Here is a 26333-nt window from a genome sequence, read left to right on the forward strand (position 1 = left end):
CACCAAGGTCCTGAGTTCAATCCCCGGTACCAAAAAAATATATATATATTTATACATATATATATACACACACATATGTGTATATATATATATATATAGGTACTATGTAGTTTTTGAAAGGATATTAGAATTAATTTGACAATGAGGTTTAGTTCTGATGGAAAAATCATTATCATTCAAGTGTAAGTTGCATTCTTTTGGTCTGTGGAATTTCTGCTGAGTCTTGATACCAGCATTTCTTAATCTGGTGTCCTTAGATGGGTTTTGTTTGCTAGAGGTGAGATCATAGCATCCAGAATTTACTTAAAGGGCCTATTCCCCCATAGTTTAAAAAGCATTATAATTTATATATTTTTATTTTTATTTTTGGTACCAGGGATTGAACTCAGGACCTTGTGCTTGCAAGGCAGGCAGCAGCACCACTGAGCTAAATCCCTGGCAATTTATTTTTATTAGTACATGTCTGCAGTACATAATGGTCACATTCTTCATGGGCAGTTGGTACATGTACATAACACATCTCAATTCTTTTTTTCTTTTTTAAAATTTTCTTCCTTTCCCCTTTTACTTCTCTCTTTCCATTTCTTGGTCCCTTCCCATTTGAGAAAGATCTTCCTCCCTATTTCTTTTTATCTTTTATTTTGCTCTTTATTTATATATTGGAGTTCCCATATAAAAGAAACCATATGATATTTAAGGTTGTGTATATGATTTATTTCACATAACATTATGGTCTCAGGTGCAATAATTTTCTACAAATGATGCAAGTTTATCCTTTATGGCAGAGTAGTACTACATTGTGTATAAATACATTTTCTTTATCCATTCATCTGTTGATGAACGTAGAGGCCAAAAGCACTATAATTTAGACAAAGTATTCTATTCAACATAAACTCTCTTGTATCTCTCAATTCTCAGTCCTTTTGTTTAACACCTTTATTGCTTTGGTGAGAAGAGTTATCAGAGTAATCCAGTGATCTTAACCATATATTTGACTTTCCAATTTTATACAGAACTTGTCATATGTGCAATAAATGCTTAAAATGAATTTTGTAATGATTTAAAAGCTAATTATCACTCAACTTACATGAGTGATCTGAATACAAAGTCATTTTCTTTGAAATACTTTTATGTTGCTATATTCTATAAATCTTTAACTCAAAAGAATATCCTAAATGTAGAGAGCTTTTAGGCTATATTGTATATTTAGAGAGTCTTAAATGTGTAACATTTATTAATAAGTAATAAATCCATAGTTATATTTTCTTCTGATTTTTCTACATTTTGAGTTTAACTGAACTCTGCTTAAGTTATTTGATTAAATCTGTTTTTAAAAATATAATATGTTGCTATTTTTATATTGAGTAGGGTATTGATTCTTGTCCAATATATGTAACTTATAGGTCTTCATATTTAGCAAGTAATCATCCTGTTAAGTAGACAAGGATGGAGTGAATTACATGGTTTAAGGAGAGCAGTAGCAATGGTTAGGGACATTTTTATAGTTTAGAATCAGGGCGTAATACCACTGTTGAGTGAATATAGCAGAAAGCAGAGTAGTAATTTAAAATTATACAAGTAATTATTTCTCAAAAAAGACATACCCAAACAAGTTCCAAAGTCAAAAGCTTTGATATTATCAAAATAAATTTCATCCATTAGCTAGCAGACCTTTATTGCTTAGATTTTTGTTATGAAGAGGAATATATGGAAGATAGCATAGTTCCTGACGTTTGGAAATTTACAGTCAAGTTAAAAAGAATACATTAACATGGATGAGACAAGGAGGAACTGTAGAAATACTAAGTAGCAGATAGCAAATTCTGTGGTTTAGATTATTAGTATCATAAAAGTTTAGGATAAACTTATATTCCATGGTGTTTACTCAATTCTTTATGTGTATTTTTTCTTTTTTTTAAGTATAAACTGGGTATAGTGGCACATGCCCAGCACTTGGAGACTTAGGCAGGAGGAACACTGACTTTGAGGCCAGCCTGGGCTATGTAGTGAGTTCAAGGCCAGCCTGAACTACAAGGCAAGACCCTGTCTCAAAAAAAAAAAAAAAAAAAAAGTATAGTTAATAAGTTTAGTAAATGACATCATAGCAAAGTTATTACTCTATCCTATTTTAGTATAACTTGCGTATTATACCCTTTCATTGAATATCAAATGAGGTGCATTTCTTTAGGTGTAATGATTTTAATGAAATTAATGGAGGTAGTAAGCTTGTGTTGCAGACCATAATTTAATCTAATTATCTGTATATTCTGTAATACATATATTGTCCTAATTTATTTTTATAGTAAATTGTTTTGTTTTTTTTCTTTTTGGTACTGGGGATTCAACTCGGGTCCTTTCACTTGCAAGGCAGGTGGTGGAACCACTGAGCTAAATCTCCGGCCCCTATAGTAAATTGTTTTTTGTTTTTTGTTATTTTGGTACCAGGGCTCGAACTTGGGTCCTTGTGCTTGTGAGGCAGGCGCCAGAACCACTGAGCTAAATCCCCGGCCTATAGTAAATTGTTTTTAACAAATCCTCTTTCAAGAAAATTGAAGGAAGTTGTAAAGTAAAAACTTTTTTTTGTGATTCAAATAGATTTTCTTATATGCATATATAATTTGCACCACTATAAAAAATACATATATACTTTTTAGATCACATTGTAAACATTTTCAAATTGTCATAATCACTGCCTATGAAAAATATTCTGTTGAGTTCATATTCCATCATTTAGTTAGCTGCCTCATTTTTGTTAGTCTTTTCTAACTTTTTTGTGATTATCATGTTACAATGACTGTCTTGTGCATATGGCTCTTAAAAAGTATTTCCTTAGGTTGAATTAAAGGCATGATTTACATATGTTTATTTGCTTATTCTGTAATTCATATGCTATGTTTTAAAGACCTATTGTACTAGCTTTGACCACCTACACAATTTCACTGTGAATCCAGAGTTGTGTACTTTTACCCAGATTTCAAAGAATTCAGGCTCATATGCTTGAAATAATAACCATTTTACTCATTTAAAAGCATTATTTCCAGTGTAATTTTCAGTGACCCATGTAACTAATACCCTAATCTTTTTCCAGAATACATTTGATGCTGAAAAGTCTTATGAAGTGGTATTGAGCTTTGTTATAAGCGAACTATCTAAAGGAAAGTTATACCATGAAGAAGGGACTCAAGAGTGTACAATGGTATGCTTTTACTAAGATCAGATGTAATGTTTTTTGAGCAAAAGTAAATTTTTTATTACCATTATAAATGTAACTTTAAAGCTACATCTACTATAAAATGAATTGTTCAATTTTCTTTTTTAACTCTAGGTTAGTCCTATTGCTTGGTCTCCAGAATCCATGGAAAAATACTTACAAGACTTCTGCTTACCTTTCCTTAGAATCACCAGCCTTCTTCAGCACCACCTTTTTGGGGAAGATTTACCTAGTTGCCAGGTATAATTTGGGGAACAAAGTAGGGAGCCTTGTTTACAATAAACTAATTTTTTAAAATTATTGATATATTGTATAATACTTATGTTGATACGTATGTCACATGTTAGTCTACCTCAAAGGAACAAATATTTAGAATAGTATTTCTGTGTTGTTAGCATTCACTCATTTTTATGACAATATTACCGATGTTCAATATTCGAGCAGTTTTGGGTTAGATCAGTGATAATTCTTGCCTAATACTTGAATAGGATCATAATATTCAGTACAATAATGTTATTGCTCACATCATTTGCCTCTAATGTCCTTTTAAATATTTTATTGTTCAGAAAACTGGTTTTTTGAAGATGTGACAGCATCTTTGTGATTTTTTTAAAATTTTTTTATTTTTTATTTTTGACATCAGGGATTGAACTCGGGACCTTCTGCTTGCGAGGCAGGCGGTGGAACCACTGAGCTAAATCCCTGGCCCTGTGATTTGTTTTATAGTAGTGAAATATTTGGTGTGTAGCTGATTGTGTTAAAACTTGTATGAATGAATTATTACTAGTTTAATCTATTTCACAGAACTGTGAGTAAGCAAGAAAGTAATGTGGTAGGAAACCAGAAAATAAGTAAATCTAAACTGTGTTTATGTAATATGAGCCTGCGTTGTATCCATTCAGTTCTAGGGAATTTGATGTAGGAATTAGAACATTTACCATACTTGATGGCCTTTGAAGCCTGAAGTATATCAGAATTAAACAGTTTTTAATTCCTCTTTCCTAAACAATTGACCATTACCTTATATAGTTGGATTCTTTGGTTTAATCAGGTACTTCAAGATAAACTCTACATATTTGACACCAAAACATTCTATTTAGACCTTTAAGATGTTGAACAAATATTCATCTATTAGATATTTTCTTTTGCAGTTTTTTTTTAAATTTTAACTTTCAAAATGTATTTCCTTCGGGCAGATTAGCATCTTTAAGCATGAAGATTACCCAAGTGAAATCAAATTCTTCCTTTATCAACTCTACTGTCTTCCCATTTAAAGGCCATTGGTTGTGGTTCTTTCCATTCCTGCTTGTTATTTATCTTTATTAGAGTATATTTTTCCCTATAAGTTGGAAAGTATCCTGAGGCAGAAGCTTATGAACTGAGTGTTCAAAGTGATGCCTGTGCTGGAGCACCAAGGAGGAAGTGCACTGAATTGGATGCATGAAAATAGTGTCAGACAGAGAAAGAGTCAGAGATTAAAATTAAGTTGTAGTGGATCTTAACTTAAACATGAGGGAGTTTGGACCACTGAAAAAGTTTGGACAAAAATATGATTGATTCAAATTTTATTTCAGGATAAAACTTCATTGTAGTTTAAGACAGATTGTGGGTAGTGAGGAATGGAGGGATTGGGAACAAAAAGATGATTTGGAGAAGGACATATTAAGAATAGAAGAGGATAGGGAATGATTTGAGATTTCAGAGACAGAATAGTCAAGATTTGGAATGAAAATACTTTTCATATATTCAAATTGAGGGGCTAGTTGGATCATTTAAGAGGATCTACTCAAAGTGAGAAAAGCGGGACTTTTGACAGAAGTCTGTTGTCTAGCTGTTTAGATTCCTGTCATATATAATCTTACTGTGTGCATGCCTGCATGCATGTGTGTTTGCTTGTTGTTATACTTTATTCACTTTGGCTGTTTGTATTAGAGGATGGTTGGGTGCATTGTTATACATACTTGAACTTTTATGGATTTGACAGTTTCTTTTTATATGTCATTTTCTTTTATTTAGAATATTTTGTTTCATCCATCCATATCGTACACTTTTATCTAAAATATTCTATTAAAATTTATTCTTTTGTTCCTTTTGATTTTAATTGCAAATTTATTCATTCAGCTTTGTATTTAAATTAATTTAAACTTTATAGCAACTATGAAATATCTGTTATCGTCCTAACTACAGTCAAGGAAGCAGGTACAGAGAGATGAAGATACTTACTCAAAATTCACAGCTAAGTTAAGCAGACATATTTAGTTTAGATATTGAATTTGTACCATTAACATATGAGCTATGGTGTTGCTTGCAATATAGAACATTGAGAAATATAGGTCATTTTCTTATGTCTGTTAAGAATTGCTATAATACTGCATTCGTATTTTCATTGATTTCAGTATACCCTTAGTATTCTACTCGATAGTTTCATATAGTGTTATGATGATTGATTTACTGATAGCTGAGAATACATACTGGGATATCAAAAAATGAAAAAACATTTTAAATGCCCGTCAATGAGAAATGGTTGAAATCTATTCTAGTTTATCAGTACAGTGGAATACTCTGCAGAAAAGATAGGAGTTTTCTGTATGTTGATGTAAAAGGATGTCAAAATGTATTAAATAGCTAAAGGAAAAATGTGCTTAAATTAAGTACAGATAGAAGAAAAATGATGATATTAATATTTGCTATTGTTGAGTGAAGCTTAGCTGGTCCCAGCACCCGGAAGGAAGCTTCCCCGCCTCCATCCCAGGCTCCTAGGGCAGAGAAGGTGAGCAGCATGGGCACCAGAAGCACCCCCCACCCCCGTGGAAATGAGAAGACATATAAACAAGCCTCAAAAACAGACTTCCAGATCACCTCCAGCAACCCCAAAGGGAAACGAGATGGAACACTCTGATACTCAACCACTTGGACTCTCTGAACTGGCAACAAAAGAGGATCTGGGAAAAATGAAATCAGAAATAATTACTCAGATAACAGCAAAGATTTTGCTCATGGTGAAAGACATGATTAATAAATCTATACAGGACACAGATAAAAAAATAGAGGATCTGAGGAACATGATGGAATCCCAACATAGGAAACAAATGGAATCCATAAAACAGATACAAACAGATTTCCAAGAGATTAAAAATTCCATCGAAAGTCTGCACGGCAGAATGAACCAATGTGAGGATAGAATTTCACATATAGAAGATAAGATTGCAATTAGTGAGGAGGAAAAGAAAAATTGCTTTAAAATTGTGAGGGAACGTGAGAAATCAATCCAGCAGCTGCTAGACGATGCAAAGAAGAATAACATAAGACTAATTGGACTCAATGAAGAAACAGGAGAGAGTGCAGATGACATAAAAAAACTCTTCACAGAAGTGATGGCAGAAAACTTCCCAAGGAGGGGGAAAGAACTTGACATACAGATAGGTGAGGCATATAGGACTCCAGCTAACCTTAATCAAAAAAAATCTACACATAGGCATATAATAGTTAGGATTCCAGAAATCCAACAGAAGAATAAAATTCTACAAGCAGTTAGAGAAAAGAAACAAATCACATACAAAGGAAAGCCCATCAGAATCACAACAGACTTCTCAATGCAAACCCTCAAGGCAAGAAGAGCTTGGAGTGATGTATTTCAAGCCTTGAAGGAAAACAGCCTCCAACCCAGATTGATGTACCCTGCAAAACTATCTTTCAAAATTGATGGAGAAATAAGATACTTTCATGATAAAGAGCACCTCAGGAACTTCATGAATGCCAAACCGGCACTCCAAAAAATTTTAGACAATACCCTCGGAAAAGACAATGAGGATCACAACCCCAGGAAACCCAGCAGAATGAATCCATTGGGCGTGACAAATTAAATGCAAAGGGGGAGAATCCAACAACAAAAAAAAGTCATGACAAGGCTTTTAAAACTTTTGACTTCATCTCCCTAATGAGTGTATAATTCAATCTTATTATTGTACTGATTAGTATTTTTCTGATTCTAGAGTTGCACACCATTCCTTGTGCTATACTGGCTATTTATCATCTTCTTATGTCTACATTTTAATTGGGTTGTCTATTAATGAGCTCTAAGAATTCTTTATATAGTCTGCTCATAGGTTACATGCATTGTAAATATGGTCTGTTTAAGGACTACTTTTCATTTTAATGTTGTCATTTAAAGTTCTAAAGTTTGATGGAATCTCATCTATCAATTTTTTTTCTTTTATATATCATGTTTTTTTGTATCCTAAGTAGTTCTTGCCTACCCTGAATTCATAAATATTTTCCCTTATAATTTCTTCTTAAAGTTTTATACTTTTAGGCTTTCTTATTTAAGTTCATAGATCCCTTCAAGTTATTTTCATGTATGGAAAAAAGGGTTGAGATTAATTTTTTATGTATGGTTACCAGGTGTTCTAGTGCTGTTTGCTGAAAACACTATCTCTTCCTCAGCTCTTAAATTGAGTTTATATTCTATAAAATGCTAATGTTAAATAATCTTTCAAAACTCAGTGGACCATATATGTGTGGTTCTATTTCTATATTCTCTGTTTTATTCCAATGATCTCTATATCTTTCCTTACACCAACACTGCCTTGATTACTGTAGCTTTAGAAGAAGTCTTAAAATTGGGTGCTAAATGTCTTCCAACATTGTTTTTGTTTTTGGCTTTTCTGGGTCCTTTGTACTCCTACGTAACTTTTTTTTTTGTTTTTGTACTCCCACATAACTTTTAAATTTCAATATCCAGTTCTTCATTTATAGCAAGTATACACAGACCTGAATTTTTATATATAGCTTGTGTTTTCTAATCCTGCTAAATTCAAGTACAAGTTCTAGGGGGTCCTAGAGATTTCTTAGTATTTTCTCTGTAGATGATCATTTCATCTACATATAAAGATTTTGCTTCTGCTGTGCCAATCCTATCCTAGTTGTGTCATTTTATTGCCAGACTATTTTTGTTTAGACCTATGTTTCAAAGTCTAATGGACAGATGAAGAGTAAGCATATATGCCCTTGTTCCCCACTTTAGGGAGAAAGCATTGTATTGTCTCCATTCATAGAAGGAGTTTTTGTTGGAAGTATGGAGTACATGTCTTTGATCTGTTGAGAAGGTTCTGTTCTACTTCTAGTCACCTGATAGCTTTTACCGTGAACAGCTGTAGAATTTAGTCCAATACTCTTTCTCCAACTAGTGACAGGATCATATGGCTTTCTCCTTTCCTCTGTTAAAATGATGACTTTTGGGGGTGGATCTTCCAATGGTGAACCAACACTGCCATCCCTATAATAAAACCACTTTCTACATCCTGCCAGATCTGACTTCCAATAGTTTGTTTTGTTAAACAAATTTCTATCTGTTTTCATACTTTTTTCTTCTATTATCTTTATCCAGTTTTAGGATTAGCACAATGTTGATTTCCTGAAATGAGGGGAGAAGTGTTCCTTCTTTTTTCTGCTCTAAATGTTTGATATAATTTATCAGTTAAAATGTTTATGAGCCTGCTGTTGTCATATAGGTAGGTTTTCAAGCTAGGGATATACTTTCTTTAATAGGTGCTATTCAAGTTTTATATTTCCTCCAGAGTTAGTTTCATTAATTTTTCTTCTAAGTTACTTCTTAGAAGTTGTCAAATTTATTTCAAAACAGATTTTTGTAATATGCTTTCTATATCCTTTTAAATTCTGTAAAATCTGTGGTGTGTCTCCTAGATCTTAATATTGTAATTTAAAAAATGTATAACTGATATTGTGTAATAGGAAGAAAAGGTCTAAAAGAACAGGGTAATTGGGAGGGGTAGGGGAAGGGAAAAAAGGGAAAGGAAAAAATATGAGAAGAGGAAAAAAATGGAAACAAGGTCTTTGCAAATAGGGAAGGGTGGGTAAGGGAAGGGAAAAAAAAAAGAACCAAGAGACTCATGTAATGGTACAAGATCCCAATGATGAATGTAACTGTATTTTATACCTAAAATGTACCAGTAAAGTTAATGGGGAAAAAAAATTGATATTATATATATAAGATACATATAATAAGATATACTAATTTGGGCCAGTTAGAAGTTGGGGTAGTGAGCTTGAGATTTGGATAGAAGAACAAAGTTGGTGGAGAGACTTTGTTTCATAATGATCTTATTATAGCTCTTGGTTTTTAAATATTGTAGATGAGTTACTAAACTGAATTTATAGAAAACAAAAAAGTTTGTTTTGAATAGGTGATGGATTCATATTTTTCAAAATTCAAAAATTACAAAAAGATATTCTGTAAAAATAAACTTCAACCCATTTCCCTAGCCATTGAATTGCTTTCTGTTTGCTCTATATTATTCTAGAGACATTTTATGTATACAAATATATGTGTGAAGGGTGTCCCTTTTTTACTTTTAACCCTTTTTTTACACACTGTTCTACTATTGCATTTTTTTCCCTCATAATATACTTGGAAATCATTTCATATGCAATGGGAAGACCTTCCTAATTAGAAGTTCAGAATATTTTAATATATAATATACTAAGATACATTTAATCAATCATCTGTTAATAAACATTTAAATTATTTCTAATCCTTTGCTATTTGCATTTATCCAATTACATTTGTGGGATCAGTTCTTAGAAGTGATTTGCTGTGTCTGTAATTACATCTATTTGTCATTTTTGTTTTGTTTTGTTTTTTTGAGACAGGGTTTTGCTATGTAGTTCAGGCTGGCCTTACGCTAGGCAATCCTACCTCAGCCTCCTGAGTGCTGGGATTGTAGGTGTGCACCATCATGCCCAGCCTATTTGTAGTTTTGATAGTGCAGAACAGTCCTTTATTGAGACATACCAGTTTACATTAACATCAGTAATAAATGAGAGTGTCCCTATTCAGGGACTTCCTTAGTGTGTTATCACACTGATCTTTGCCTTTAGATCATTTGTCTAGGTAAAATACTATATATTTTGTGTAGTTTTAATTTATGTTTTCCACTTTAAGGAATTATGTATATGTTTTAAAATATGACTCCTCTTTTACATGTTTCTTCAGAAAATAGAAAAACAAATTACTATCTGATCTTTAAGAAATAGTGTCTCATGAGTTTTTCTTTGTTTAGAATAATCTCTGACTATTGAATATTTTGTCCAAGTTGAATGATAAGGAAAAATGAGAAACTTCTTTCATCAATTTTTCCTGAGTGAGATTTCTCGCATTTTAATGACCCACATTTGGACTCAACATATGCTTCATGTGAAAATCCAAGTAATCCTGAAGTATCCTATGAATTTGCCCCCAAATTATGTAGATCTTTGTTAATTTTTATCAGTTGTTGGATTTCCCTTCATAAAGAAGTTAGAAAAATGTTGTTTTTCTACTATTAGTAATTCTCACCTTCCCAAGTTATTTTTGTGTCTCATATTTGAAAATAAATGCCCTCTCTCAATATAGCAGGAAGATCTATTTTGAACATATTTGTGCAAACCAATAGTTGATAGAATTTTTTTGTTTTGTTTTGTTTTGAGACAGGGTCTTGGTATGTAGCCCAGGCTAGCCTCGAACTCACAGCAATCCTCCTGCCTCAGCCTCCCGAGTGCTGAGATTAAAGGCATACACCACTTATGCCCAGCAATTGACAGAATTGAAAGAAAAAATAGCAAATCCACAGTTACAGTTGGAGACTTCAGTGTTCTTAGCAATCAGTAATCAGCAGACAGAAAAGCAAGTAGGAAAACTGAGACCTGAACACTGTTAATAATGATATAATTTAGTTCTCCAGCAAATAGTAGCAGAATTCATATTTTTATAAGTATACATGGAACTGTTCACTAAAGCCATGGCTTAAAATTCTGGCTTATAAAATATCCTCAACAAAGATCAATAAATTTTTAAAAAGTGACAAGACAAAGGAAAACAGTTTAAGACTTTTAGAGAAGTAGGAAATTGTATGAAGGTAGATATAAGGGAGTAAACTAATGAAGCAAAGTTTATTTGCAGATGCCTCTGGTGCTTCATGTGAGCTGCTGAGAGTTGTCTCCAGTAAAGAGAACTTACCTCCTGTCTTTAGGCGGAAGCAAGATAGGATATAAAGAACCCTTCCTCAGTTTGCTGCTTCTTTAGCTCAAAAATATTTATGTCAAAAGAGACATATCTTGGAGTGACATATTCCAGTTTCCTTCACAAGTTAAAAAAAAAAAAAGGAAATCATAAAAACCAGAGGAGAAATCAGTGAAGTTGTAATAGAGAAACAATAGAGAAGAATGAATCCAAAATCTGGTTCTTTGCAAAGATCAATACAATAGATAAATCTAGATGGCAGAAGCTTAGCTGAGCCAAGAGCGAGTTGAGCTGCCATGTGTCAGAGTAGTCAGTTAAAGCAGCAAACCAAAAGAATTAATTCTTTAATCTGTAATGCTATAAGCAAGAGGCTGGAGAAAATGGTACCTTCCCCCATGGAATGGTGCTCTGGGTAAGTGTGAGGTGAATCAGTGCAGATATGAAGGTCATTTCACTGTTGAGGGAGCCTGGAAGGAAAGGCTCTGGCAGTCTTATGCCTGGTTGTGGGTGCGGTCAAGGGGAGGACAGATTCAAGGGTGCTGTGTCAGAGTGGGGGAGAGAGTCTCCAAAAGTTTCTCCCACTTTCCCCTCCCCTAAGCCGTTCTCAGCAGAGATTCCTGAAGAGACTTCTGTCCAAGGCCTCAGATAAAGAATTAAGGCAAAAGGTGCTGGGGCTAGGAATGTATATATATGTGAAAGAGTATAACCTATCAAGGTGGCCTGAGACCTCACCTCCAGTTCCCTTCAGAGACTGTAATGCTTTAGCTGTGCACAATATTTGGTGCCAGGAGGGCAGTTTCCCACCATGAGTCCTGTCAGGAAAAGTCTTTGTAATTACCTGTGGTTAGGCCTGTAAAACCACACACTGGCTTTTAATTAGGAACTAAATTCACTAGGTTGGTAGGGAGAAAAAAAAGAAAGCACAAATTACCAATATTAGTAGTAAAGGAAAAGACATCCATATAAGAAGAGAATACTGTGAATAGCATTTAATAATTTAGATGAAATAGGCAAATTTCTTGAAAGATAGAAATTATAAAAACTCAAGAAAAAATAGCCTGAATACATCTATATTGAGTAAGAAAACTGATATAATTATTCAACTTATGTAATTATTATCCTTTCAGAAAAAAAGTCAGCAACTTTATATCAACAAAGATAACATGATGAATTCTGTGAAACATTTAGGAAAGAAATCTTACCAATGCTGTACAAACTCTTTCATAAAGTCAAGGAAGAAGGAACTCTTCTGATCTCATTTTGTGAGGCCAGTTTTATCCTTATAAGTAAACCAAGCATCACAAGAAAACTACATATCCCCGTGAACACAAAAGCAAAAAGCTTTAATATAATATTAGTAATAGGGTAATATCCCATGGCTAAATGGATCCCCCCAGCTTTATAGAGGTAAAATTGACAAAAACTGTACATTATTTATGGGATATTTTGATATATGTATATATTGTAAAATAATTACAAACAAGCTAACATGTATCATCTGACATAGTTATTTTTTTTCTTGGCTCAATTGATGTAGTGTATTACATTGATTGATTTGCCTATGTTGAACCATCCCTGCATCCCTGGGATGAATCCCACTTGGTCAGGGTGTATAATCTTCTTGATGACCCTCTGTATTCTGTTTGCCAGTATCTTGTTGAGAATTTTTGCATCTATGTTCATTAGGGAGATTGGCCTGTACTCTTTTTGGCTTGGGTCTTTCTCTGCTTTTGGAATCAAAGTAACACTTGCTTCCAGGAAAAAATTTGCAAGTATTGGTTCCCTTTCAGTTTCATTGAGGAGTTTAAAGAGTAGTGCAATAGTTTTTCTCTAAATGTCTTGTAGAATTTAGCAGTGAAGACATCAGGACCTTGGCTTTTCTTTGTTGGTAAATTTTTAATTACATTTTCAGTTTCACTGATTGTAATTGGGGTGTTTAGAATTTTTATATCTTCTTCATTCAACTTTGGTAATTCATATATATCTAGGAATCTGTTTTTTTTCTGTGTTTTCCATTTTATTAGAGTACAGGTTCTCGAAGTAGGTATTGATGATCCTCTGGATTTTTGCTGGATCTGGTGTGGCTTCACCTTTTTCGTTCTTAATTGCATGGATTTGAGCCTTTTCTTTCCTTTTTTTGATAAGGTTGGCTAAAAGTTTATCAAATTTATTCTTTTGAAAAACAAAGTCTTCAATTCATTGATATTTTGTATCATTCTCTTAGTCTCCATTACATTGATTTCTGCCCTGATCTTTATAATTTCCTTCCTTGTGTGAGCTTTGGGTTTGTCCTGCTTGCCTTTTTCTAGGAGCTTAAGGTTCAGCATTAGGTTGTTTATTTGAGCTCTCTCTGTTTTCCTAGTATGAGCATTTACTGCTATGAATTTCTCTGGTAGAACTGCTTTCATTGTGTCCCATAGATTCCTTTATGTTGTATTGGCATTACCATTTAATTGTAGAACCTGTCTAATTTCTTCTTTAATTTCTTTTGTGACCCATTGGTTGTTCAGGAGAATGTTATTCAATTTCCATGTGTTTGGGGGGGTTTTGTGGTTTCTTATGCTACTAATCTCCAGTTTAATTGCACTACGGTCTGATAATATACAGGGGATAACTTCAATTCCTTTGAATTTACTTAAACATATTCTGTGAGCTAGCATGTGGTCTGTTTTGGAGAATGACCCACGTGCAGCCAAAAAGAATGTATATTCTAATTTTGTGGGTGGAACACTCTGTAAACATCTATTAAGTCCATTTGTTCAAAAGCCTGGTTCAATTCTAGTATTTCGTTGTTGATCTTTTGTCTAGATAATCTGTCTATTTGTGACAGTGGGTATTGAGATCCCCTACTATAATTGTATTAGTGGTTATTTGGTTTTTCATGTCCATTAGTATTTGTTTTGTATAGTTGAGGCATTAGTATTTGGCGCATATATATTTATGATTGTTATCTCTTCCTCTTGGATTGTTTCCTTTACAAGGATGTAGTGACCTTTTTTGTCTCTCTTAATTAGTTTTGGTTTGAAATTTACTTTGTCTGCACATAAGATAGTTACCCCTGCTTTTTTCTGGGCTCCTGTTACATGGAGAACTGTTTTCCATCCTTTTACTTTCAATCTATGAATTTCTCTTTGAACTAGGTGTGTTTCTTGTATATAGCATATTGTTGGATTTTGCTTCCTTTTTTTTTGTACCAGGGATCGAACTCAGGACTTTGTGCTTGCCAGGCGGGCAGTGGCACCACTGAGCTAAATCCCTGGCATGGATTTTGCTTCTAAATCCATTCTGCCAGTCTATTTCTTTTGATTGGTGAATTGAGGTAACAGACTTCTTTAAAAATCAGCTTTCAGGGTAAAAGTCCTTAGATCACTGATTTCTCTGGTTTTTTGTTTTTGCTTTTGTTTTTTAGTGAGTGGAGCTTCAGATTGCCTGGCTTTGAGAGATCTCAGTTTTTTTAAAAAAGAACTCTATCCCTTTTTAAAAACTTACTTTGTTTACTCAGTAAAGAGTCCAGGGACATTATTTAGCACTACCTCTTGTGAATTCTACGTTTTTATTACTGGTCTTTATCCACAATCTATGCCTTTTTAAACAAAAATAGTTTTATCTTTACCCAAGATTAACTTTGTTTTCATAGAATAGCTGGCTTTTAAGGACTAGTGATCAAATATGTGACAACTCTGTTTTAAAAATAAATGTAGAAGTGGTCAGGGATTTAGCTCAGTGGTGCTACACCTGCCCCGCAAAGTGCAAGGTACTGAGTTCAATCCCCAGTACCAAAAAATTAAATTAAATTAAAAAATAAATGTAGAAAAGCAGATCCTATGACACAGAGGAGTTAAATTTCAAAAAAAAAATTTTGGTTATAGTTGGACATTTCAGCTAGGAACCCTTTTCTCTCTTTCAATCTTATTATTTCCTTTATTTTATTTCAGTTGACCAGGTAAAACTTTCTACTGCCCTAAAGTAATTGAGGATGATGCTTAAAATATCTATAGTAGAAAATGTTCTTGATGAAGTATCACGAGAGTTTTCTATTTCCTGTCTAAAAGGAAGAAGAAGAATTTTCAGTTCTTGCCAGCTGCCTGGGACTTCTGCCAACATTTTATCAAACAGAACATCCATTCATCAGTGCCTCCTGTCTGGATTGGCCAGTTCCAGCATTTGATATTATAACTCAGTGGTGTTTTGAGATAAAATCATTTACTGAAAGACATGCAGATCAAGGAAAGGTATGTTGGAAAGAATAGTATTCATTTGCCACCATGGTGATATCCTAATAGGTAAGAATACAATGAAGAATTTTAAATTTTATGTTATTTGTTCTTGGTAGCGTTTATTAAACTGATTCAGTTTAAAAAATGATTTGCTTGTATAAAAATTATTTATGAGTATAAAGCAGAAATAGTTAACAAATATAAGGTATTCTTTTAGTTTGCTTTGGGTCAACATATTTTTATTGAATTCCTTAAATAATCATGCACTAGCCTTGGAAGATACAAAAGAACTTTAATGTAACCAAGGAACTTGTATTTTTATTTGAAAGAGAATTGTCTCACATTAAAAAAAAAGAGATTTGGGCTAGCAAATCTAAAAGATCACGTCTTTAACTTTAAAAGGTGCTGGGCCTGTGTTGCAAGCTCCGCTGGTGAAAAGGTTTGTATTGGAGATGAATGAACTGAGAATAGAGTGGGGCAGTAGTGGGTGGCTGTGAATACCTTGGTTTGGCACACGGAATTCCTTCTACAGGTAGAACTACAGCTTTTGAGAAATGGGATATGATAAAAATAGTATTTTAGGGAGATAATTTTGATGGCTTTTTAATAAAGATAGAAGCCAGAGATTGTTTATGTGGTAAAGAAAGTCTGGACTATTTTCTGACAGTAAAAGTTGAAAGTAACTAATACACAAAAATATATAGGTTTTGGTGACCAGAAGCTCATGACTATAAGATCTTGAACTCACATTATTAGCAGAACAGTGATTACTCTGTTGTAGTTCTGATAGGAACATGCCACCTCCTTAAACATCTTGATGGTGCTCCATTACTTATTAGGGAAGATGATGACTCCTTGTGTGACAGTCAAGAACCTTCACCGTCTTGCCCTTCCATCCTCATTTTGTACCATTCCTCTGCTGTTGTCTTGCCCAAATCACAAAAGAATGTTTCCTAAGTGTGTTATACATTTTAAACTTCTATAGCATTCAGTTGCTGTCACTTTTATCTAAACCAACCTTCCTACTCTTCTGTTATGTTAATCACTTTTTGAGGCTGTTAACTCTGCTATGAAGATTGGTCAGATAGTCTAAACTCCTGTGCAGTTCTAATCTCAACAGTACTTTTGTCACTTTCTCTAACACTTACCATATTTGTCATACATTTTTCTTTTCATCTGCCTCCTGTCCCCTCCCTTTCTTCCTGAAGTTAAACACACAGCCTCACACATTCTAAGCACTGAGTTACACCCCCATCCTCTCTTTATCACATTGTTTTTTAATCTGTCTAAATGTAGCTTCACAGAGCAGATTTTATCTTCTGGTACTGGGCATTGAAGCACTCTCCCACTGAGCTATATCCCATCCCCATCCCTGAAATTGTTTCCTATTTGTTCTTGGATCCCTGATTCCTAGAAAGTGCCTGGTAGAAACTAGTCATCTAATAAATACTTGTGGAACAGTTATGTGGTGGGATATCATTGGCAGAAATAGAACTGATGAAAGGCGAGCTAAGCTTCAGGGAAAATGAGAAATTTAATTTTGAGCATCAAAGAAACAGTTAAAAAATCGGTATTTCACATAGAGGTGTTAGACAACTTTTAAAACATTAAAATGAGTAATAAAGGAAAGATAGGTATAAGTAATAAATGTCTCTGCTTTGTTTTTCGTCTTTAAAAAAAAAACCTGAAATCTTTGAAGAGATGCCATCTTATTTTATACTTTTTTTTTTTTAAAAAGGAAAGGAAAGGATCCATAGGTGTTGTGGCTCAGTGGTTAAGCATGCACTTAGCATACACGACACATTCAGTAACCACCACACCCCCCCACCAAGAAAAGGAAATTCAAGAAGTTAATTAAACCTTGTTATTATGTATAAAGATCTTTTTCCTATCTAGTAACTTCTTTATTCATAGGTTACATCTAGAATTTGGAGGTATATTTTTATGTCTTTAAACCTGGAAGGAATGATTTGGTATAAGAGATGGATATTGGGCCAGAGATTTAGCTCAGTGGTGCCTCGGCCTGCCTCGCAAGTGCAAGGTCCTGAGTTCGATCCCTGGTGCCAAAAAAAAAAAAAAAAAAGAAATGGGTATAACTGTGGAACCATGGCAAGAGAAAAAGTGAGAAACACATTCAAAGTTTTTTCTCTTCATATGAGTGATAAATCAAGAATAAGACTACATTTTAAGAGAATGATCATTAGTGTGGATATTGATGAAAAATTAGAATTTATCATTGAAAAATACTTGATCTTTTTGTAGAATTGAATGACAGGTATTTGTCATAGAGTCTTGAGTAGTAGACATTTATATTTGCCAAGGTAGAACATTTGCCAGTTATTTAAGCGCCCCCCCCACGCATTCCCATCCCTGTCCTTTACTCTGTTCTGTTCCTGACCCTGACCCTGACCCTAGGCCAACCAGATTCTCTTTGCCAGGAATTTAAATTTCGAATAGAGATATATGGTGATACAAGCTGAATAATCCAAAGTACCCTTGATGGATAGCTGTGAATTAATGCTTATGAATTTTTCTATCAGGATTGTTTAGTTGGATACAACAAAATCTAGTTCTGGTTTAATGTAAGGAAAACAAAACAAAAGTGAAAAAAAGACAGAAAAAGGATTCATTGGGCGGATACTGGGTAACTTGTAGAGTTGAAGAGGAGCTGAACTACCATCCGTTGGGAAAAAGAGAAACCACAGAGATCTCTAGCTTATTTTCTTGGAAGTGCTGTAACTGGATGATTATGCCTCAGCAACTTTCCTTTCTTCCATGTGTGTGCCCAATACTCAGATTCCTGGGAGAGAAAACCTGATGGGCCTAATTTGAATCATGGACACCCCTATGGGGTTGGGCAGGATTTTGTCTTGAGAGCAGCCCCATCAGAACTGTATGGATGTACCAATAAAAGAATTTAAGGAAAAAAAGAAAGAACTGTATGGAGCAGGCAAGGTGGTTATTTTCTAAAAGAACTAGGGCTGGGGATTTAGCTCAGTGGTTCCGCTGCCTGCCTCGCAAGTGGAAGGACCCGAGTTCGATCCCTGGTACCAAAAAAAAAAAAAAGAACTTATAATGCTGTTAATATACAAGTAGAAGATGGTAGGCAGACTTTAAAAATCAACAGATTGGTGACCCATTACATTGTTACCTGCTCAGCACAATACATCCTTCTTCAGAGAGTTCCACTTCTTCACTGTCCAAAATGATGTGACCATGCCATTTACAAATTCAAATGCATTAATGACTTTCCAAAATAAGCAGCCTGCAGTAACACTCAGTATTCACACACTGGGTCTCCCTGCATCTAGATGTCTGTTCCTCCTCTGATTTGTTTTACCTAGATGTTGCGGAAACTTTTAGTTAGTACCTTGTCATCCTAAATTCAGTAGTAAGAGAAAGGAAGAGAGAATGAAAATGTAAAAATATGTGGCCCAGTAAATAAGAGAATTTGTAACTATATATGATTTTCTTCTTTCATCTTTTTTGTCCAGCACCTCAAATGATTGGATTTGTTTGATGAAGGATATGACCCTAACTTTGTTCTGAGAGAGCTGAGCTGCTTGTTTTTGGTCCTATCTTGCGTATATAAAGTTATAATAATTTTGCAAAAATATTTTATTTTTCAAGCTTGGTATGTGGCAGGAATGGGAATTGGGAGTTCCTAAGTTCCAAAATACTGCTACCATTTATATGGTAATGTTTCTATTCTTAGTAGAAGTATCAGTCCCTCCAGATCATGCTGTAAGATATCCCCATTTGTTCTCCTACTAGTATGAGGAAGTTATAATGGTCAAATGACATTTAGATTCTAATTCAGTGGAATTATAATTATATACCCTCATAGAGGATAGTACACAGCTTTTTTAGTTACTAAAGCTACAGAAGAGTCCAGTATAGCAGTAAAACAAATTTCAAACTGAGTTTTTCGATGTAACCATGAGAGGTGACACAGTCATTTTCCACATCCTGGCTCCTTTGCCTATACATTTCAACCTCAAGAAAGATCACCCAAATATGCTGGCTGCTTGGAGTATATGCCACATTATATAGAAGCACATACCTCATTCTGTAGGTGTTCTTTCCCCAGCCGGTGCCATCTAAAAGTTCATCGGTTCAATAATTCATCATTTACAAGACTAGTAATTTTTCAGATGATTGAGTATATGTTGTGATCAGTGAATTCTGTGGACAAGCATCTGCTGCTTTATGTCACATTTTTAAAAGGAAACTCTTTTAAGTAGACTGTGGTAGAGACCATGAGGTAATACAGAACTAATCCGTAATAAGTGTCAAGTTCAGTGGGGGCTAATTGCTGTCCCTTCCACCTACAGAAGAGTTCCAGTGTAATCGACCTGTTACAGAATAGGTCCTCTCATAGAATCTAAAACAGAATGTCATCTCTGGGGTCCAGGAGTAAACATGGAATCCTGGAAAGTGGCACATTATAAGCCCACATATTGCCCTTACCTTTGCTTTTATGGCTACCTTATCCATGAACTTAGTAGCAAACAACAAGCTTCCTGCTTATTTGCTCATGATTTGAACTGAGATGATTGGTACAGTTGAGGTGAGATGAGGTTTTACAAACTACCTGTTACTCATAGTTTCTAAGATAGTGATTCACATTGCATTTCATCTATTTTAGGTGTATAGTAACATATAAATAATTTGATGCTATTTCCAGTATTTTTATACAACTACTTACAGTACAAGTGGTAAATAAAGTACATTGCATGGAAATGTAGCTAATTTGGCTTTTTTTTCCATACTTAAAGCAGTAAATTTACTTAAAAAATAGTCCCCAGCACTTGTGGATAGAAGCGATATGAACAGCTTAAGGTGTAATGAATTTTACTTTCCAAAAAGGAAACTCTAAAATATTAAAATAGAAATAATGAGTTATAACTATGACTTTCTCCTAAGGAAAAGGCTAATGAATTGTTTATCTGAGAAAGGTCAAAACGTGATTTTTTAAAAATGTACAACTGTTTAAAGCTTTTGGATTAGGCCTATTTAAAGACAGTTATACCAGATATGTTTCCATGCATGTTTAGAAATATTAATGTTTTTCTTTTAAAGTAATAACAGGTTTATATAAGGTGTTTAAAATACTACATCTCTTGTAATTGAAATTACATGAAAATAGAGAATGGTAATTGTTGAAGTCCTGTTTTTTTATGTATAAAATGGGTAAGAGGCATGTTAAAAAAAGTAAGTCATATTCTTGGAGGCAGATTTTCTGGGATTTAGGATCCTGCCTCAAAAAGAAAAGAAAAATCCTTTCTAAAAATAAATATTTTGTGTTAGTGTCTTTAAAACATTGGACTAATGACTATTTTTGTTCTTTTTTTGTTTCCCCCTGGGTTACCTGGGATTGAACTTAGGACCTTGTACTTGTTGGGCAGTCATGGTGCTGCTGAGCCAAATCCCTGGCCCACTAATGAATATTTTTGGATGTTTTAGGCCTTGCTTATCCAAGAGTCGAGATGGAAGTTACCACACCTATTACAGTTGCCTGAGAACTACAATACCATTTTTCAGTACTACCACAGAAAAACCTGTAGCGTCTGCACGAAGGTTCCTAAAGACCCTGCTGTTTGCCTTGTTTGTGGTACTTTTGTGTGCCTGAAAGGACTCTGCTGCAAGCAACAGAGTTACTGTGAATGTGTATTGGTAAGCAAGAGTAAATACTGCAAAATTTATGAAAACTCAGATCTCATGGAAAGTTGATATATGTTGTCAAATCAGAGCTTCACATTTAACTAATGTTTGAATTAAACATACCAGTACTGTATGTAGAGATTGTGTGTGGGTTTTTTTTTTAATCCAGTAGAAGAAAAAAATTTTTTTTAACTCGAGGTTGTATTTTAGTGAGTAAAACCTTTCTTAAATGCAATTCCAGTTCTTCTCCTTTCTCTTAATTTTAATGGTACATACTTTTAAATGTGTTGTAAGACAAAAGTCACCTGTGCTCTTGGAGATGCTAGTTGTTGAATTAGCCTTGCTCTTAATTGCTCTTCTAGATAATACTTCTCCAAATTTTTCCTAATGTATTAATAATAAAGGCTTGTAAATTTAACATAGATGAAATCTTATTTAAAAATGTTAAATACCTCTTATTTAGGAGGCATTTAATGTGTTCTTGATTTTGTCATAGAGCCCATTTGATTATAAAATAAATTGATATATTTTAAATTTTTTAGCATTCTCAGAACTGTGGTGCTGGAACAGGGATTTTCCTTTTGATCAATGCATCAGTGATTATCATTATTCGAGGTCACCGCTTCTGCCTCTGGGGTTCTGTGTACTTGGATGCTCATGGAGAAGAAGACCGGGATCTTAGGTAGGATCTGCGAAGATTCATCCAGGGGTACTATTGAAGTTTGGTCAATAAAAACCAGTGTGCCATTTCTGGCTTTATAATTATGATTTTTAAAAAAGTAATAAGTTATGATGATCATTAATTTTGAATAATTTCCAGTTTTTGAGATATTTAACCCATCAACATGTTGAGGAAACATGAAATAAATCAATTTACTGCTATTTCTGCCACGAAAGATGTGTTTAAAAAAGAAATGCATGTGAAATATTCATTGTATTATATTACCTTTAATTTTTTTTCTCTTTTTATTCTAGGCGAGGCAAGCCTCTCTACATTTGTAAGGAAAGATACAAAGTTCTTGAACAGCAGTGGATTTCTCATACTTTTGATCACATCAATAAAAGATGGGGTCCACATTATAATGGACTGTGACTTACCACCTCAGCATTTCATTGTATCATCATTTTCATTAAGAATTGATTTTATCAACAATAAGCTTTAACTTAATTTAGGGGATTAACGCTTTTGCTGAAGGAAAAAAAAACATTATGAAGCCTTTTCAAAATTAGGTGCTTGGTAATCACGTTAATGATATAATAATTGTTTTTAAAATATCTGGGAAGCATAACAGATAAGTTGAATCATTCTTTAGTGGTCATTTTTTTAAGTGCACAATTAATAAAAAGCACAATTTGTCCACACAATCATTCAGAAAATGATTCTCCCAACAATGCATATCAGCTATTTATTGACACTTAGAGTGGGTGTGATTTTTTTTTGAAGTTGTGCTGCTGCTTTCTGTTTTAATTTGCATCTGCTAAACATAATGCATCTTTTTTTCTGTGCCTTTCTTGTGTTGATTTGAGATTTTTGCTGTATGTAATTAGAAAAAATGTAAAACACAATTTATGTGAAATATTGTATAGTAAAAGTTAGTCTAATAGAACTTTAAAATTTTTTCTTATTGTGAGGATCTGTTAAAAGTTTAAGGCTTTGCTGAAAACTTCATTCTCAGGAATTTCATAAATATTCTCCCCAGGTAAATAATTGAAATAGCTGTAAAATAAGTAGATAGCTGCTGTTAATATAATACAGTACATTTTGTGGGGCATATGTGTGGTTGGGAATACTTAAAAGTCAAAATTTTGGAGCTGCAGATGTAGCCCAGTGGGAGAGTGTTTGCCTAGCATGCACAAGGTGCTGGGTTTGATCTTAACCAAAAAAAAAAAAAAAAGGAAAAAAAAATCAAAATTATTAAAACTTGCCATTTCATTTAGGTGAATTACTAGAGCTAGTATCAAGTAGATTTTTACTATAAAAATCAAAAAGTTTTAGAACATACACATGGCAGATTTTGAGTCTGTGCATGCCCACCTTTTATTACTAACAAAGTTTTTGTTTATATGATTGGATTGGAAATGCTCATACTTCCCAACAAATGAACCATAAATTTTAGAACTTTCCTGTCAACTCAAGAAGTTCAGCTATATTGTATTCATGCAGTGTAATCATTGTTGTTTCTGGTTGGTTTCCTAAAAAGAAAAAGTAATGATGACCCTCATGAATGAGCCATGCATCTGAATTCTTTTTAGAAACTGCCAGGAAAAGTAATTTTATGTTTGTTGGGTTTTTAAATCAGTAAGAACAGGAATCATTGAGCTCTAACCCACTCTAGAATTAGGGAAGAAAGATTATAGAAAAGCATGTTATATATTGCTACCAAGATTATTTTCCTCAAATGATTCAGTAATTTGATAATTATTTCATACATAGTGTTATCAATCAATTCCTGGTAGTTTGGACTTCCATGGCTTGTTATATGAAACTACAGTTTTACATGTAAGAATAAGAAACATCTATTGATAAAATATAAAAATAATATTAGATCCATATTCCAAAATTTCTTGAATGACATGACATAAAATATGAAAATGAACATTAAATGATGGGTTTGCATTAAAATAGGGAAAACAGAGCAGTACACATTCAGATGTGTTCAGAACACCAAAAAAATTGGGTATTCTCTATAAGAAAATACATGGAAATAGCTTGCTATTTTTGTATACATTTCCAAAATATTAAGATAACTTTCTGTAAAACTAGACTGATTCTGTTTGGCTAAATCACTGTCCTTTCAAACACATTGCTACTTTTTAAAATATTGTATCATAAGTTCAGCCTGTCATATTTTTTGCATTGCTCATTATGAATACCAGACCATTTTGTAAGTGTGGTTGAAGAGCAAAATGGTAATTTACATCTCTAGTAAACACTGTTATAGGATTCATGAACTTGAATAATTCTACAGTTTGAAATTCTGATGCTATATATACATGGTATAATGTATTCAGACTTTGATTACTACATATTTAAAATGGAATGTTTTATGGTTGTGCATATGGATGTGAAGTGAAAATATTAGCCTTAACTTTAAAATTTGGGTATTTGATAGTGTTTATTTTGATATTGGTGAATTAGTCACCGGTAAATTCTAAAAAAGCATTTGGTTGAAAATTGTACTTGAATAAATACATGCATGCTGCTAAACTAGAACTTTAATTTTTCCCCATAACTTTTGTAAGTCCCATTTATAAACCCACTTTTAAAAATAACAGGTCCAAGTTAGGGTGATGTGTGTATATTATTCAAAAAAAATGTACTGGTGTGATATCTTGTATGAATGATCATTTAAATACAGTACATTACTGTAGAAGCTAAATCAACCTTTATAATTAAACAGAAATTATAAACTAGAAATAATCAACATTGTAAGATATGTTAATAAAAACCTACTGTCATTTGGTTTGTGAAAGGTCCTTAAATTGTTTAATGCTTTTATGGTTTTTTTTCAAAGATGTTGACAATAATATATATGAGTGAGCATGGCTTAAAAGATCAAAGAATAACAACTAGTAGTTGCCTTAAGGTGGAGTAAGTATAAAAGGTTTGCTTTATCTTTTACCTTTCATTTGCAGAGCAAGTCCTGTCTTGGTCTCATAACCAGTGTGAAGCCTTTGCTATGTGTGTTTTTCGTAAAGGAAGAAAGAATTGGGTGTGTAGATCCAAACACTGCTGTGGCCCCTGCTCATTTCTGAAAGTTTCCAGCTAGACTTTGAAATATAAAGTGCTTTATGATAAATGTTTATTTGAGTAATCTGTGGTCTTGTTTGAAGTGACAGTTCTCATCTCTGCCCCTCCATCCTGAAGCTCACCAGCTAGTTATCAACTGGGAATCTGTTTTGATTCTCAGATTTTTCATTTCGTTCTGTGCATTCTGACATTATTGATTTCTGGAACTTAGAAAAAAATGCAGACCAAAAGCACTGAAAGTTTGAAGGTAATAACAGTATGGAAGGAGATGTGGCCCCAGACACTGTACCATCTCCAAAATTGGATTGCGGACCCTCACATTCCTGTTGTTAACTTGTATTTTAGGTCATGTTGGGAAAAATTTTTTTTTAAAAAGGCATGGTTTTAGCTACTAGAATCAAATCACCAGGGCAAGGTGTCCATTCACTGGTAGATATGCATGGTATTTGTGAGACAGCAGCCAGCTTGTGACTCTGTCTCAGTCTTTCCTATTGACTGCATGTAGTCCTTCCCTCTATGGCCTTATGATCTGGAGTGGACAGAATGAAGGCAATGTGGTTATTTCTCTGTTTATGACACTTCAAATTCTATGCACGTCAAGTATGGAAGAGCTATTATTTGCCTTCTTACTGTATAGTAATCAAGTAGCAGTGGAATGAATGTGCTCCAGTGGGTGCAACACAATGATAAGGCACAATGGGACTTGTATAGATTTGCCTCTCTGTGGATTAATATATAATGTGACCACACCAAATTGATGAGAGAAGTCCCATGAGCACAGTGGAAGGAGTAGGTCAAAAGCACAGTTAGTAAAGGCTTCATCTAGAGGTCAAGGAAATATATATATGAATATATATTTTTTTAATTACATGTAAAGTCATGGCCACCAGTTCCCCTCAAAATACTCCTCTCTTTGAAGGCTTATCCCATAGTTCTTGGCACTTTCTGAAGTAGCTCAGGAAGTCCACTTTCATGAGTGTCTTTCGTTTTTCAGTTATGGCTACCTCAGTCTCCTGAATCAGTTAAAAACATTTACCTTTCATGGTCATTTTGGCTTTGGAAAAGACCCAGAAGTTACAACGGTGCCAGATCTGATGAATAAGTTAGATGAGGGCACACATGTTTGTATTGTGATAAATGTTTGATAACATGGTGTAATAAAAAATACAGTGAATGTTTAAATTTTAAAATGTAATATAGTTAAAGATACATTCCCATTAGTCTTTCTCAGAATAGTCAAAATACTCTGTCATTTCAAGCACAGTTATCTCATCATTCTTGGCAATGTGTCTTTTACTGTAATACAATTTTTAAGAAATTTTAACAAATTCACTGTAACTGTTCACCCCTTATATAAGAGAAAAGAAATTCTAGAGCAAAATAGAATTCATATCTGATTCCCTCTTGGTGATATAGGAGCAGGATTATGTATTGAGAGTGAGCAGGCCTGGGATAACTCAGGAGCTGGAGAAA

At 33.8% G+C, this 26333-nt stretch overlaps 1 protein-coding gene across 7 annotated transcripts in view; it reads left to right on the forward strand.

The window, feature by feature from the left end:
• Positions 1–24913, forward strand: part of Ubr3 (ubiquitin protein ligase E3 component n-recognin 3) — a 217801-nt gene extending 192888 nt beyond the window's left edge. For 6 of the 7 annotated variants that reach the window (XM_087200088.1, XM_087200084.1, XM_087200090.1 and 3 more), the window contains 6 exons: positions 3089–3196; positions 3326–3451; positions 15281–15460; positions 20912–21121; positions 21652–21791; positions 22085–24913. In XM_087200088.1, the coding sequence (XP_087056214.1) occupies positions 3089–3196; positions 3326–3451; positions 15281–15460; positions 20912–21121; positions 21652–21791; positions 22085–22202 (882 nt within the window). In that variant the 3' untranslated portion in view covers positions 22203–24913. Of the gene's footprint in view, positions 1–3088; positions 3197–3325; positions 3452–15280; positions 15512–20911; positions 21122–21651; positions 21792–22084 lie in introns of those variants that run through there. The other variant, XM_087200107.1, reaches the window with a different exon arrangement.
• The last annotated feature ends 1420 nt before the right edge of the window (positions 24914–26333 follow it).

Source organism: Heterocephalus glaber, unplaced genomic scaffold (genome assembly GCF_053883595.1).
Source record: "Heterocephalus glaber isolate CG9 unplaced genomic scaffold, H.glaber_assembly_v1.0 deba00000347, whole genome shotgun sequence".
NCBI classification, from domain to species: domain Eukaryota; kingdom Metazoa; phylum Chordata; class Mammalia; order Rodentia; family Bathyergidae; genus Heterocephalus; species Heterocephalus glaber.